This window comes from Antedon bifida, chromosome 3, assembly GCF_963402885.1.
Source record: "Antedon bifida chromosome 3, ecAntBifi1.1, whole genome shotgun sequence".
Classification (NCBI taxonomy): domain Eukaryota; kingdom Metazoa; phylum Echinodermata; class Crinoidea; order Comatulida; family Antedonidae; genus Antedon; species Antedon bifida.
Genome location: NC_136228.1, coordinates 8,974,960 through 8,990,811, shown reverse-complemented (window position 1 = coordinate 8,990,811; position 15,852 = coordinate 8,974,960). Strand labels below are relative to the sequence as shown.

Here is a 15,852-nt window from a genome sequence, read left to right as displayed (position 1 = left end):
TTTTGTCAACAAAGAACACCTTTAACCTATGACCTCTGTGTTTTTTAAATTCTCTAGAGGGCGACAGACAATGTCCACACATGTGTGTTTTTTGCTCTAAAACAAGTAGTTTTTGCGTTTAAATAAGGTACAAATAAAATATAAAATGAAGCTTAAAACTTATTTTCGTTAAATATACAACTGGCGAAGTTTATGACCTAGCATAATAGGCGCCTAATAATACATAATACTGTATGTTTAAGTTACTGTAGCTCGCTGGCTTCAGCTGCTAGGCCAGCAGGCAAGGCAGGAGAGGAGGAGTAGATAGGAGGCTGGATAGGCTTTTTATCGTGCGTAGTGTATGTGGTGTAGTAGTAGTAGGCCTAGTTACTTACAGGCCTAGCCTAGACTGACTTTTCTCAGTATGTCGGAACCAGACCTCAGTCTAGATTCGGCCTAGCCTACACAACATTAATTAGCCTAGCAAAAGGCTATCATCAGCATGGTCGACTGTGGCTGTGCAATTAACTATAGTATTTATATCATTTATGATCATTACTTATTATTTTTTGTAATGGGTAAAACGTAATTTTGTAATAATTAATATAATAATTAATAGTAAAGTCTTATTAATAATATGTTAAATAATAATAAATATACTTCTACTGTGCCAAGAAAACTTTATGACATTTTAAAATTTTGTTTTTGGCCAAGGCTAAACCAACAGTTGCAATTAACGCTATATAAATTAAAGTTATTCTATTCTCAAAGCTTTTTTAAAATATAACTCATACAGTACTTTTTTTTATTCTAAGAATGGGGAAGAAAAATCGAAAATCTACTTCTGACAAAGTTAGAAGAGATAAGAAATCAACCGAGAAGAAGATTAATCCATTTGAAATTCGAATAAACCGACAAAAACATAATATTCTCGGGAGGAAGTCCAAACATGACAAAGGATTTCCAGGGATTTCACGTTCTAAGGCAAATAAAAAGGTAGTGTCCATAATTTGTTTAACAATTTTAAAATACTGTATCATACCATAAACAAAAAAAAGAATATCTAAAAATGTGCCCCGTACATTATCAATCGTAACTAATAGAGTAATTGCTGGCATATTGTAAAATTAAACTAATGATTGTATATTAAGTCAGTACATGTAAAAAAAAATGTGATAATGCATAGTACATTAGTCAAAGAGTATAAAAAACATTGGGTGTTGGTAAATTATTTGCAAACCTCCACTGCCCTGCAATAACCTCCTCAAAACCACTTAACATAAACTTTCCCAATTCTGGACTCTCTGAAAACTGGAAACTCTCCCAATACCAATAAAACCAATAACACTAATTCATTTTTACCATTAAATACACATTCTGAAAACCAGACATATTAGGCTAGCCTAAAGGTGCCTGGTATTGGGAGAGTTGACTATATTCATTTTATCACACAACTCAAAACTATAAAAACAATTATTAACATTTTGCATTTTTGAGTGAAAATCATTTATTTCCTAAAATATAAGAAACATTTTATGATTAGTTTATGATTTGGAAGGTGAAGATACTTAAATCTGACTGGGTGTTCACATTTAATATCAGAGTGAAAAATGTCTGAATATAATTTATTTTATATTAACTGCTTGTTATCAAGTTAATTGTCAAATTATAAGAAAATTTAATGTCATTTACTGTATTTTTTCCTTTATTTTGTCAATAGAGAAAGGAGACCTTATTAAAGGAATATTTGAACAGAAAAAAATCAAACTTATTTGTAGACAAGAGACTTGGAGAAAATGACCCAAGCATGTCTGTGGAAGATAAGATGATGCAGAGGTTTGCATTTGAAAAACAGGTAAAGTTAATTGTAATATATAGAATCTGGACCAATTTTAGCAACATTCTGTACACTTGATGAAGGTTAAATTGATCGAACAAAATAAATATAGTTATTTTTTTGTACAGTATCTAGTTCTAGTCATTGAAGTTATTGGACTTGTACCATAAAACCATGGGCTTTTTTGTGCTTCTTTTCGAGATTACTTTTGCAAACTGAAGAGGGGTTTCTTTTCAAAATGAATGCTGTAAATTTTGTGAATTGCTACTACAACTATATGATTTTTTAAATATTGAAAAACAATAAACTGTAAAATAAATATATGAGGCATGATTTTTTAGATAATTAACTGTTGCAAGATAGTTAATATATTGATATAATATGATAAACCTGTAAAAATGTTGTTTATTACAGAAATCGCATGAAAAATCTGCAGCCTATAACTTGAACGAGGAAGAAGATCTGACGCATTACGGTCAGTCGATTGCGGACATCGAAAAATTTGATGACAAAGAAGACAGTGATCACGACGATGATGGCAAATTAAATGGTCAGTTTTGTACTCCTTATTTAGTTTTGTTGTAAAATAGATGTATAATTCATTTTAAAGATGTATTGTAACCCTGAAAAAATAGTTGTTAAAAATGTTAATAATACCACATAATAGTTATTCACTTTGACCAAAAAAAATATATTATCTTGTCAAGATATCTTTCATGTTAATTTTTCATTTCTATTGAATCAAAAGGGGAGCATACACCTTTTACTTTTATCATCTTCAATGTAAATACAATTATTAAAAATCCTTTGTGTACCGTATTTCAGTATTTTATTGGTACTCACTTTAGAATCAGTGGCACACACCTTTTGGTGGTGCGTCCATACAAATAAAAACAACAAAATAATAAAAAGTAAATGATGAAAAATTAAAATGGTTTTTTTTTAAATAATTTTTTTTTTAGCTGAATATGTTGAAAGTGAACATTTTGGAGGTCTGCTTACAAAAAAGAAACCAGAAGTACAGGTACTTTGGAAAAAATACAATTTATAAACTACAGTTCCCTATTAAGTGTGGCCACCTTTGTGGCCACACAGACTGTCCCCTTAATGGAGGTTTTATTCTGTAAGCTTTTAGTGTTTCTCCTTGGTCATTACAGGGTCTACTGTATACACATTTAAATAGAATTTATTGTTATTTAATTTAAAGTTTGTCATATAGAATATTTTCTTCTATCTTCTTTTTATTTGAATTTTGTTTGTATGTTTCTATAGGGAAATAAACCAAAAACAAGAGAAGAAATATTTGATGAGATTATAGCAAAATCAAAAAAGGAAAAGGTAAGTTGTATGTGAAAAATATATTAATGGGATGCTTTTATGAACTTAGGAACTGATATTAAATTTCAAGGCTGTTTTGAAAATAAAAAAACCAAAAACACTGTTTATCTACTCTATATTTCACCCCAAATTAGCACCAACATTGTTCGGAAAACAATGTTTATTTACTCAATATTTCACCCCAAATTATCACCAAATATGTTTTTACTAGATTTAATACTATATTTTATTATACAATTTCTAGTACGATCGAAAACAGGAGAAAGAAGAAGTGACAGACATGCGGGATAAATTGGATGATGATTGGAAAGCTGTTAGTCAGTTGCTTGCAAAAGCAAAGGTATGTTCAAGAATGTTTTTCTGTTTGAATACGAAACATGCATAAAGCCTTGTCTACACTATCAAACTTTATGTGATGTGCCCATATATGGACGTGATGATGTCATATCACTACCATATTGAGCATATCACAAACTTTATGTGACAAAAAACTGTGATGTGCCCATATATGGACATGATGATGTCATATTACTACCATATTTGGGCATATTACTACCATATTTGGGCATATCACACTTTTTTTGTCAAACTAATTTGATATTTTAGACAGAGCTTAAGAAATATTCATTTTATTCATTAAAATGATTTGCGAAATTTGGACATTGGAGATAAATAACATATATTAAGGACAGCATTCACACACACAGTTTCATCGTGAATGTCCATACGTTTTAACGTGATATTCAATAAATTTGTTACTCTCTATCTTTCTGGCTGTTTTACTTTATCGTTTTGATTTAGCTATTTGCTTAATATTTTATTTCCATTGACCACCCACAGCATTGTAATTTTCCCAGTAATTTGCCTTTGGATTTATAAATAAATAAATAATCATTTAAACATGTCAGCATCTCTATATACAATATAATTTATTAATTCTTCCATAAAGTGAGAAGATATACAAACATTTTATAATTTGTATTCCTTTTTTTTTAAATTTTGGTCCTTTAGAGAAAGCAAAAAAACACAGAAGTTATGAAATCGGATGATTATGATATTGCTGTTCGAAGTCTTCTATATGACATGAAAGCCAAAGTATGTTGTTTTTGTATATTTCATATAATTACTTTATAATAAGTTAAATGTAAATCTCATATGAGGCTGGTACTTGAGTCACAGGATTTGAACCAGAGATTAAAAGATTAATAAGCAAGCTTGCAAGCCACCGAGCTAAAGTACCACCATGTCAGTTTTGACATTAACAGTAAAGTAAATCTGGTTTGTCATTTTATACGCTATTTTACATTTATAGCACACCATTTGATTGGTTTATCTTGACATGCTGTTCGGTATTGGCTCTAACTAACAGAAATGTTATATCTATAATGATGATAATGGTACTAATGCACATTCAGCTTTTTCTAAACATTTTCTCTTGCATACAAAACAAAATTTGTAGAGTGGGTTTTTTCACATTGTAGAGACAATGAGATGGTCATAATCAGTCTATAGATAATTTTTTCTCATAATTTTTTTGTATCGCTATAAGGAATACAGACTCATTAAATAGAAAAGTGAATCTTTCAACTCATGAAATATTCTCACCATTCAACTCATAATCATTCATTATTTGTATGCTATTGTATGTACTGTGCAGGCTACAGATAGATTGAAAACTCCGGAAGAACTTGCAAAAGTGGAGAAGGAAAGGTTGGAAAAGTTGGAAGAAGATCGTCAGAGGAGAATGAAAGGAATCGTTGAGGAGGATGAGCAACGGAAACGAGCATCGCATATATCAGCCGATAGTTTATCTGATGGGTAAATTTAATATTTAAAGAGCAAAATCAAATAAGAATCATAATTATAGTATAAAATGTCTTAAAATAACAAATGAAGTAATTTCTTGAGTCGAGCAAGGCAGTGGCAAACCATAGTCATACAATTAGCACAGGTCCAAGGCTCTTCTCGACCATAGTTCTGGTGGTAGAACAAGTCTTCTCAGATAGAGACTTAAAACCAGTGGTCCAGTGTACAAATCTGACTTTTGTGCACCTTAAAGAACTCTTTCGGAAGAGTAGTGGTTATCCCAATGTACTAGTCCAGTCGTTGTGTACGGACGAATTAGCGCCGTTTGGTGGCAGCACTCGCCACAAAGAGATTCTTAGACGAGAAGAAGTTTCTTGCATGTGTCATCCACACCTGTGGGCAATTCAGCTCAGTTAGGCTACAAGATTTCCCTTATATTTACATTTACTTACATTGTAACACGCCACTTTGATCAATCTAATTGTTTTAAATGATTTCATTATAGTTATGTTTGACCCTAATTAATGTCTGTCTTTTAATTTGATTTCAGCTATGACTTGTCAAGCAGTAAAAAGTCTGCTGCAATGATAAGTTACAAAGATGGAAAATTGGTGGACCCTAGTTCACGTGGACAAGGTATTACATCATAGTTACCAACCTGAGAGATTTGAAATGCATGACAGACTACACCATTTTTGTGGAGTAGTTCGGACACAAAGTATTTGGGCGAGTTTCATTAAAAATAACTTTGAAATGCGGGACCGTCCTGCATGATACGAAACTATGTTATATTATACAAAATATTGAATGTTTATGAGTTGAATGGGGTGAATATTTTCATGAGTTGAAATATTGATGGCTCCACCTTGTTAATGTTCAACAAACTATTCATTAATTTTTTTTATATCGCCTATTTTTTTATTCATTTATTCTGCTGCTTTCATGTTGAACAAAAAGCTGAATGAGTAGAGTGATGATTGGTTTCAATATATATTTCACAAACTTACTTCTTTGAGAATTATTCTATATACAATTGGTGTAACTGTGGTATGTGCTTTCAAAATGTTGAGAGCTATGACACCACAAGTGGATAATTGCTAATAAACTGTAGGCTTTGTTGGGTCGTTATAATGAAAACTATTTTGTCTTATGTCTAGGAGAAAGTGAAAGTGAAGATGATGAAGATATGGAGGAAGAGGAGAATGATGAAGATGCCACTGAAGACAATGAAGCGGATGAGGATGAAGAAGATGAAACAGATGATGACATGGAGGATTTGGAAGAAGAGGATGAATCAGAAGATGAAGAAACAAAGGCAAAGAAAGTAGAAGAGATATTACAAAAAAGGAAAGAATTAGCAAAGGTAGCGTTAACACACTGGTTTTTCTGAATTACCATCCAACAGTATCAAACACATGTTTATCAAGTTTATAAAATCTGTATATTCTCTGTGTGTCTGTATTCAGTGTGTTGGCCTGTTGGCCATGCTTTCATAATTGTCATATTGGTGTTTTTTTTCTAGCAATACATAAATATGTATGATTAGACATGGCCTTTATTGCATGTTAAAATAAGGAACTTTTGATTGTCTGAATAAGTTTATTTGGTTTTTGTTTGGATTAAATTCAGTATTAGTTACCAATAATATTAATCATAGATTTAAAATTTATAGTATGTTTAATAAATGTTTTTAAGCAACAAGAGAGGTTGTTTTGTGACATATATCAACATAAGTATCTTTTTTTATGTTTTTTTTTGTTCAGAAACGTAAAGAAGTTATTGAAAAGGCAAAAAAAGAATTGCCATTTACTTTTAAAGGTGGGTCCAGTTTCACTTTCATTCACTACTATTGTCTTTATTGTTTAATGCACTTTCTTATAAGTTACCTATAAAAACAACTGGAGAACAAACCCATAGCTGTTGTGTCTTTGACGATAATTGTCCACTACTAAAAAGTAACTTGTGTCAGTTAACTAAGTCAGTTTATCAGATGTTTTGCCCTACTCTGAGGTAATACTCAGTACATTGAAAACAGTAATTTGTGAGTTAATTCGAACCATGGCATTCATACCAGGCCATATTCAGACCACCAGCTGATGCCTAGGGTTAGATTATTCAAGCCCAGGGAAGCAGCAGGTACTGCACCAACATGATGATGAAATTTCCAGGTATCTTTGCATAAGGGAGCTAAGTTAATTGCTCAATTTATGTTTTGCCCTGCTCTGACGTAATTGTACATGGAGAACACTAAAGGCCAACGGTAAGCGGAAAACCACGTAGATTGTCCCACGTAGAATCTGTATCTATTCTGAGTGGAAACCGACTGTCCACTTGCCGTTGTGTGTAAATGGTCATTAGGAATGATATAGATTATATATTTTTATTACTGTTACCGCTAGTCTGTGTAAATTGACCTATTTGTGGAAAAATTATGTATGAATCGGCAAAACTTTTGACCAATTAACTTGTATCTTTTACTTTACTCCTCCTGAATCCATTCTTTGCATATGTTGTTTCAAGCTCCTGACAGCTATGATGAATTTGAACAAATGGTTGAAGGACACACCACACCTGATATTGATACCATTATTCAGCGTATCAGAGCCACCAACCACCCTAGTCTTGGCGAGGGTAACAAGCAAAAACTTGAACAGCTTTTCGGCCATCTGCTGGTACACTTTTGTGAAGTTGCATGTGAGGAGCAGCTTGATTTTATTCTCATAGATATTTTAACCACGTAAGAACACTTGTATTTTATGAAACTTTGCACATACTACAGTCAAATCTTACATTTTTTTGGAAAACCAAATTTAAAAATTTCCTAAGGACCAAGAAATCCATAATTTATATTCATTTTGAAAAGCAGACTTTCTGTAAACAAGATATTTTTACTTAGCACAAGGTGTTTTTTTTAAATTTCACTTAAAAAGAAAACAATTGGTAGTGCAGTGGCAGGCACAAAAAGAACAAAAATAAAGAAAATGATTAACAACTTTCTGTAAGTTGTAAAATTCTTTTTTTTTTGTCTAGACATCTGTATGAACTTGCTCAAATGTCACCTGGTAACGCTGGTAGATGCGTTCATAGTCTTATTCAAAACAGACAAGAACAATTTAAGACCACAACAGAGAGCAAGGGGCGGGTACCATACCCCCCATCAGATGTGGTTAGTATCTTCTGTTAAAAGTCTTATATATTACAATGTACAGGGATCAATGCGACTTTGTTTTGTTTTGTCTTTTTATATTGTATCTCAGAGTCACATAATTGTCTATGTATATCTTTATAACACATCTGCAACATGATGCTAGGCTGTTGTTGACTGATCATGTTTATGTAGTGTGCACTGTCTATAATTGTTGTACTCTGCTTCCAAAATTTAAGCACTGTCTTTTCGATTAGTTTAGGCCTTGGTTTCGCATCTTGTTAAAGTAGATGTGTTATAAAACAAATAATGAATGTTTTATATTCGTGCAATGAAACCAATAATTTCATGTAGTGAAAGATGAAAATTTGTTCTATTTTCTTCTATACCTCATGAATTTATTTGTACCATTGCACTCATACACATTCATTATTTTTATAATATGATAATAATAAATGGAAATGAAATGTTGCCACTGATGAATAATGTGTAATTGTATTTCAGCTATTTTGTTTCAAGTTAATATCGGTAATATTCCCGACATCGGATTTTAAGCATCCTGTTGTCACGCCAACACTTTTATTTATGGGTCACATTTTGTCAAGGTGTTCTGTTCGTGACTGTCATGATGTGGTTGTTGGATTATTTATGTGCAATTTGTTTTTACAGGTGAGATTACAAAAACATTTCTTTGAAATTGTTCATATCACTTGTGATCATCTATAATACAGTAGAACCCCTTTTAAGAAAGAGGACCCAATAAAGTGTCCCCTTTATAGTTGGCTGTGTTTTAAGTTCTGTCTACACTATCAAACTAGTTTGACAAAAAAAAGTGTGATGTGCCCAAGTATGGTAGTGATATGCTTAAATATGGTAGTAATATGACATCATTATGTCCACATTTTTTGTCACATAAAGTTTGATAGTGTAGACAGAACTTTAGAACGTGTATTGCCTCTTGTGTCCCATTAATGGGAGTGTCCCATAGGAGATGTTTTTACTGTATTATATGAATTGTGTTTATTGCTTATGACTGGGTAAATAAACTCTGAAAGAAAACCCTTTTAACGCCACTAGACATAATACTAGGGGAGAATCACCTACACAGGTGCTCAATGCACCACTGTTCTGTCTACCCTTTTCTTGCCTTTATACGTTAGTTACCAAACAAGTGTTTTAAAATTTATTTCCCTTTATTTTTGCAGTATGTTTCTCTGTCCAAGCGCTTTATTCCAGAAGTGATCAATTATTTACATGGTATTTTATTCCTTGCCAAAAAGAAAGATCCTACTAAAATATGCCGCAATGTGGTTCCACCATTCAAACCTGTCGGAAAATTCACCGACTTGCTTCTTATCGATAAAAAGGCTAGTGGTAAAAAGTAAGTTTTGTTATATCATTTTAAGGATTAACCCATTTTACGTGTATCAATTGTCGAAATAATTTAGCCAATATAATTATGTTATTAATTAGAATATATAACAATCATATCAGTATTTGGACATATTTTTATACAGTAGAGTACCTTCTTTTACCTTTTTTAGTAGGGGTTGGTCGTAGTGCCAAATATATTAATTGCCCCTTCTTTTCACAGTGAAAAAATAATTTTTAAAACATTTTTGTTGAATATGCCATTTTAATATCTCACATAATAGGATCGAAAATTAAATTAATTACCTGTAATTTAAAGCAAAAAATAATCAAATTGGCTGCCAATGTGTTTTGGTTGAATTTAATCATTTATTTTGTCATTTTATAAGTGAAAATATTCTTTTTTGTTTTTTTTTTTCTAAGGAAGTAATTTATTAAAATTTCAAAATGGCAAAATGATCTGATTTAATTAATCTTCAATTTTCATGTTTTTGGCAGACAATACATCTTTATTAGAGATATCTCTTCCTTCTATTTCATCAAAATCTTCGGTTGTAGTTTTAAGTATTTATTTAGATTAATAAAATATGCAATTTTTACAATTGAATTATTGTATTGTTCCTGAAACCTAAAAAGTTACATTAATCTACAGTATAGACAATTAAATTAATCATACATTTATAATATATTTTTGTCTTTTCTACCTAAAGATCACTAGAGCCCTTCCGTCTGTCTGACGTACTGTCTTGTGATCAACCTGATGCACTAGAAACTGATACGTTTAAAGTCAGTGCTGTCGCTCTGTGTCTAGAGTTAATCCAAAGTTTTGCAGTTCTTTACGAACATCTGGAAAGTTACCGGGAAATATTTCAGACGATAAAAGAATCATGTTGTTCACAGGATATCCCATGGGGTTTATATCCTATAGAAATTAAGGTACATTTATGTTTAATATCTGTCTTTGTATTATTTATGGACATGGACGGCAGAACATCAAAATAAATATTGAAATGCACTTTTTATTGATAAACTATCATTAGGCCTAAAAGAAGTTGTTATGTAGTCAGACTATCCCAAACAGTGACACAACGCCTTCGAGCACTCACTAGCTAAAGGGGCCCCTTGAGCTCCGGGGCCCCTGAGCAGGCCAAGAGAAAAAAACGGACTATGTCGAAAAGGGCTAAAAACACCCAAGGCTTCCAGTGTTGGGGGCCGCTTAGGGTTCTGGCCTCTGCGTTACGCTGCTGATCCCAAAATTCTATCTAGGGTTGGCTTTTTATAATTAAGCTTAAGTTTTTAGTTGGTTCAATTGAGTGAATTTTCTATAGCTTAATTTTTTAGCATGACTACATAATTATTTATGTCAAAAAACACAAATCTAAAAAAGAAATTAAAAATCTGCAACATCGCAATTTTTTTAGGCATTTACTGAACATTGTATTTTCATTTTTTGTCATGTTTTCACATTAATTATTATATTATTAATATTATCAATATAATTATCAACTTCATTATCAACATCATCTTCACTAATCGATTTTATTTATTTTATATTTGTAGGAGTTAAGAGACCAAGTGATCAATCAGCTCTCAAAACAAGATGGTCAATTAAGGCGACCTTTGACCTCAGTAGAGAAAACTATTCCAATGTTGAAAATGTTTGAACCAAAGATTGACGAAAGGTTTGTGTATCAATAGTTGATTTAAAATGTTATAGATTTTGGTATCTAGCTTTACTACCTCTCCACAATGCTAATGTGGGCTACCTTTCTCCAGTCATCATTCCATCTGATTTGAGAGTTGTTTGTTGTAATGGTTAGGGATATATATATTCAGGTATATTTATTCATAAAAAAAGTATAATACAACGGCAGCCAAAAGGCTGAAAAGTAGTATTTTACAATTTTGATAAAAAGAATATATAAAATATGTATAAATAGTAAAACTAGTTTAAAAAAAAAAAATTAACACATTAAAATTTGTCCACCGGTAAGTTAAATAGTGCCAGCCTATTCAATATTCATTGAAACATCATCATTAATGAGTCGGGCTAAGAAAGGGACTGGTGACCAAACGACATTTCGAGTCTAGGCTTACACGCAGACCTGCGGGTTCTGCTAATGTCACGATCAGGGGGAAAAATGCTTCTAAATGTATCAAACTTTATTAATCCGTTACCAAATTTCAGTAAGAGTTGGACTCTTCTGTTAACTAGCGATGGAAGGTCTGACAATTTAAGAGCAGACTCATAGGATACATAGTTCATGCCATAAATGAAAGGCATGGGCTCAAGACCAGTCCGTAATATTGCTGTATCCTCTATCCAAGATACTCTCATTGCCCTTCAGATGGAATGTAGAGCCGTTGATCCTGTGTACATACATTTAACATTGTACATGGTAAAGGTGTTGATCCACTATTTTCATGATGTGCTGATGATGGTGTGTACTGGGCCCTCTGGAAAAAAAACCTGGTATTGAATAAATCATCCAGATATAAAGAAGAAATAGAAAAATTGTTTTCATATATTTTAATAATAATTATTGATTTTCATGGCTTTATCAACAGAATGTCCATGTTTTTTAGGATACTTGACTCATAATTTGTCATTGCAATTTGTTATTTTGTAGGTACGATCCAACTCGCAAATATAATGATTCTGATAATAAAGAAATGAATGAGAAAAAGAAACTGATGAACAAACACAAAAAGGAAATGAAATCTGCTATTAGAGAAGTCAGAAAAGATGCCCAGTTCCTCTCCCGTCAAAAACTCAAAGAACAGATGGAAAGGTGAGATTATTTATATATTATTATATTATTAATATACTCGCACTGATTTTCATTTTATTTAATCATTCCATCACTGTGTAATCCATCTATTTTATTTCATTTTGTAATTATTATTTAAGAGACATTTATTAACTTCATATTTTCTTATTATTTATTGTCTTTATGAACTAATTTCGTAAAAATGATTTCGATATACCATGACCTTTTTAAATACACTAAAATGTATTTATTTAAATGTGTGTTTAATCTTTAATATCATTTTATAATGTTATATTACTTTCTTTGTTACAGAGATGCAGAACGAAAACAGAAGGTAAAAGAAATTTACCATATGCTGTCAAGTCAAGAAGGAGAGTTCAATGAAATGCAAAGAAAGAAAAACAAGTAAACATTATTGATAATTTATTTAAGGATTTAAACAAAAAGTTATTTTAAAAATTAAACGCTTGTGTGTAGATATTTAATCTTTTAAACAAACACAAGTATTCACAATTGTTGGATAAAGAAGAGGAATGAAAACAGCATCCTACGAAGTGAGCAGAAAACCACATTTTTGTGTTCTCTTGAAGATGGTCTTGCTAGCAATATTTAAAGGTTAGGTGCGGGCAAAACATTTTTATTGATTGAGAATAATTATCGATCTATAGAAAAATAAATAAACTCAACATTTCCCAAGCTTATACCAGAAATTATATGACTGCTATACCATTTTTTTTCTTCAATTAATAATTCATAATATTTGCAACACTAAAGCCAACATTTAGCTGATGTCACAGCAATGTCAGGCTATGTTTAGCAGCCTTGCTTTAATTGTGTATGGCAATGCAATGTACATATGCATCGTTCAGGCTTCATTTAATCTTGGTCACACAGGTCACATATATGTCTGCCTGTGTCTGAGTCAAAATTAGGCTGTTATCTAATAACTGTATGCTTATATAATTTGATAAAGTGAGGTTATTTTGATAACAACTGAATATTAAATCAGCAACGCCCATGCTTAATTTAATTATGTGGTTAATTAATATGTATGTACAATAATTATTATTATTATTGTATTATAGGTAGTACGATACTATTCATAGATGAATTTAAACGTTAAAGATAGAAAATAAAGGTGCCCTTTTGTAGAACATGCTTCAGTTTATGAGTTTTATGAATAGCCTACTTCCACGTTGTAGCTCTTTTGATACCGTACGCTTAGGCCTAATTATATTATTCTCTCTTCATTCTCCTCTTTTTTTATATCAATTATGTTAAGTGTTCTAATATATTGATAACTATCGTACATCATTGCTTAACAATAAGCGAAATGCCAAAGCAGCTATTATACCGCTTCTTGGGTAACTGTTCCTTTGATCTTTAGCTAGAAAATGAACAACTGATGATATATAACATTAATGATAATTGATGAACGCTTTTGATATTGGCTATAAATAAACTTGAATGTTATAGAAAAATATCAGAAAATGTCGTTTAATGTTGAAATATCGAATCTTAGTAGACTTCATTTCTTGAAGTATACCGTTTTAATTTTTTTCCAAGATATTTTGCATTATTATTAAAGTGATAACAGAATCAATTTATATAGCAAAAAGTATAATAGAATAAACAATAATTAAATTTTAAGCTTTTCCGATTACGTGATCGATGAATAAATAATTTGACCGTCTTCTACCATTAAAGTGTTAATTATAAGCTATGAAATCTTCTCTCTTCAGCAATGGAATTGGAGAGATTGATCAATGCAAAACATAAACCATGGAGGTATGTATATACCTCCATGCATAAATTATGGTTTGATAAAGAAGCTGGTATTGCAAAAAAACAATTAGAAAAAATGCTGCACGAATTACGCACAGTACAACTACATTAAAAGAATAGATAATGCTACTTCAGAATTTCTATGGAATATTTATCTAGAAAAACGTGCCTATACTAAAGCTCTAATTAAACAAAAGATAAATAAGAAAAGAGTTGATAATTCAATTACAATTGCTAATGTTATTTTATTTATTTATTTTATTTCAACAATATTTTACGAGGGTGGTCCGTCCAGCCGAAGCTGATCATTAGGGACCCTCACAAAAATAGAACATGACGAGACATAAACATGTAACAATAAAATAAAATTAAAATAAATATGATTTATAAAGAAATAAAGGTGGAGCAAGATGGGTTCAACACATAAACAGAAAGTGGTCAGTTGTTTTAAATTGTGATATTATTACAGAAAAGGTTAAAATAAATCAAACAGTAAAATAATATTGGGAAACGTTGGTAAGAAAAATGCATATGAATATTTCTGATTGCATCTCACTTAAAGATATATTGTCCCCCTGAAAAAATAATTCTTAATTTTTGTTGTTGAATATGCCATGTTAATGTCACATAAAAAAAACAATTATTTACCTGAAAAAAAAAATGTAATTGGAAGCAAAAAATAGTCATAATTGCCTGCCAGCCAATGGGTTTTTGGTTGAATTTAACCATTTATTTAAGTAACAACATTTTTTTTGGTACGAAAGTGATTAACTTTATTTAACCTATTCATAGTCTGATTTACTTAATCTTCATTTTTCATGTTTTTGGGGGACAATACATCTTTAACACGTCATGTTTATGCCTAAGGTTCTCACCTAAAATTCCTACTAATACTATTATGATAATAATACATATAATAATGAACATTCGGAATCATTTCTGCATAATATTGAATTAAATATAAATACTGTCTCTGGTGCACATGCCAAAAATAATAAGGCGCCAGGGCAAGATGAAATTACAAACGAATTTATGACCGTGTTTCTTACAAAGTTCAGTGTACGCCGTCTGTTTACACTGTGTAATAATTAGATATTATTTTGTGAGAAACATTCAATATCGGGCGTATTTCAATTGAAATAGGCCTACTTTGTTTAAAATGCTTCGCTATCACTCAATTACGGTACTAAAAAATAATTGCGTGCATTACTGTATTTAAAAACAAATCGAACAATTTAGTATTGAAATGCATAATTAATTACTGTGAAGTAGAGCTGTGTGTGGTAGCATTCTTGTAATTGCTAATCAATTAAGTAATTTGGAACTTGGTAAATGCCGATGCCTCCATTACGCAAGAGAGAATATAGATAAAAGATTTGTTTGCGTTAATTACCATCATTTTCAATAAATATGTTTTCTGCTTCCGATCGAAACTCCTAGCTTTAAAGTTTGCCCCAACTAGGTCGCAACGCAAGGACGTACGCGCAACGCCCGTGATTTGTTCAATAAAGCGTGGTTCCCACTAGCGACGCAACGCAAGGACGTAACGCAACGCAAGTGAATTGACCAATCACAAGCGATGGCTTATTCGCTTGTGATTGCTGTCTATAACTCCGTTTGTCATTGGTTAAAACGCTTGCGTTGCGTTTACGTCCTTGCGTTACGTTCTAGTGGGAACAAAGCTTTAAGCTTGGTTTCCACTAGCGACGCAACGTAACGCAACCTACGCAACGTAAGAAAATACCCTTCCAATAATTGTGTTTGCCCCCGCCTGCGTGAAATCAAACCTGCGATGTTTGCAGCATTGTTGCGTCGTCGGT

The 15,852-nt window shown here is 31.7% G+C and overlaps 1 protein-coding gene across 2 annotated transcripts; it reads left to right on the top strand.

The window, feature by feature from the left end:
* Positions 1–58: 58 nt before the first annotated feature.
* On the top strand, positions 59–13,405 carry LOC144837626 (nucleolar protein 14-like). Of its 2 annotated transcripts, none has more exons than XM_078692822.1 (20): positions 59–127; positions 795–975; positions 1,700–1,834; positions 2,231–2,366; positions 2,779–2,840; positions 3,089–3,154; positions 3,399–3,494; positions 4,166–4,249; positions 4,812–4,972; positions 5,511–5,596; positions 6,118–6,323; positions 6,724–6,778; positions 7,481–7,697; positions 7,991–8,126; positions 8,610–8,774; positions 9,311–9,486; positions 10,187–10,412; positions 11,037–11,158; positions 12,107–12,268; positions 12,560–13,405. In XM_078692822.1, exons 2-20 carry the CDS (start codon positions 796–798, stop codon positions 12,654–12,656), a joined length of 2,568 nt encoding a protein of 855 aa, XP_078548948.1. In that variant the 5' UTR covers positions 59–127; position 795; the 3' UTR covers positions 12,657–13,405. The 2 variants fall into 2 exon arrangements, with proteins under 2 accessions (XP_078548948.1, XP_078548947.1); XM_078692821.1 differs by having other exon boundaries at positions 5,511–5,609; positions 6,125–6,323.
* Positions 13,406–15,852: the final 2,447 nt, after the last annotated feature.

Bases quoted from the DNA above. Each gene is read 5' to 3' on its own strand.
- LOC144837626 (XM_078692821.1), top strand. From the start codon at position 796: ATGGGGAAGAAAAATCGAAAATCTACTTCTGACAAAGTTAGAAGAGAT. The intron at 6,779-7,480 runs GTGGGTCCAGTT...TGTTGTTTCAAG, and splicing joins ATTGCCATTTACTTTTAAAG to CTCCTGACAGCTATGATGAA. The intron at 12,269-12,559 runs GTGAGATTATTT...TCTTTGTTACAG, and splicing joins CTCAAAGAACAGATGGAAAG to AGATGCAGAACGAAAACAGA.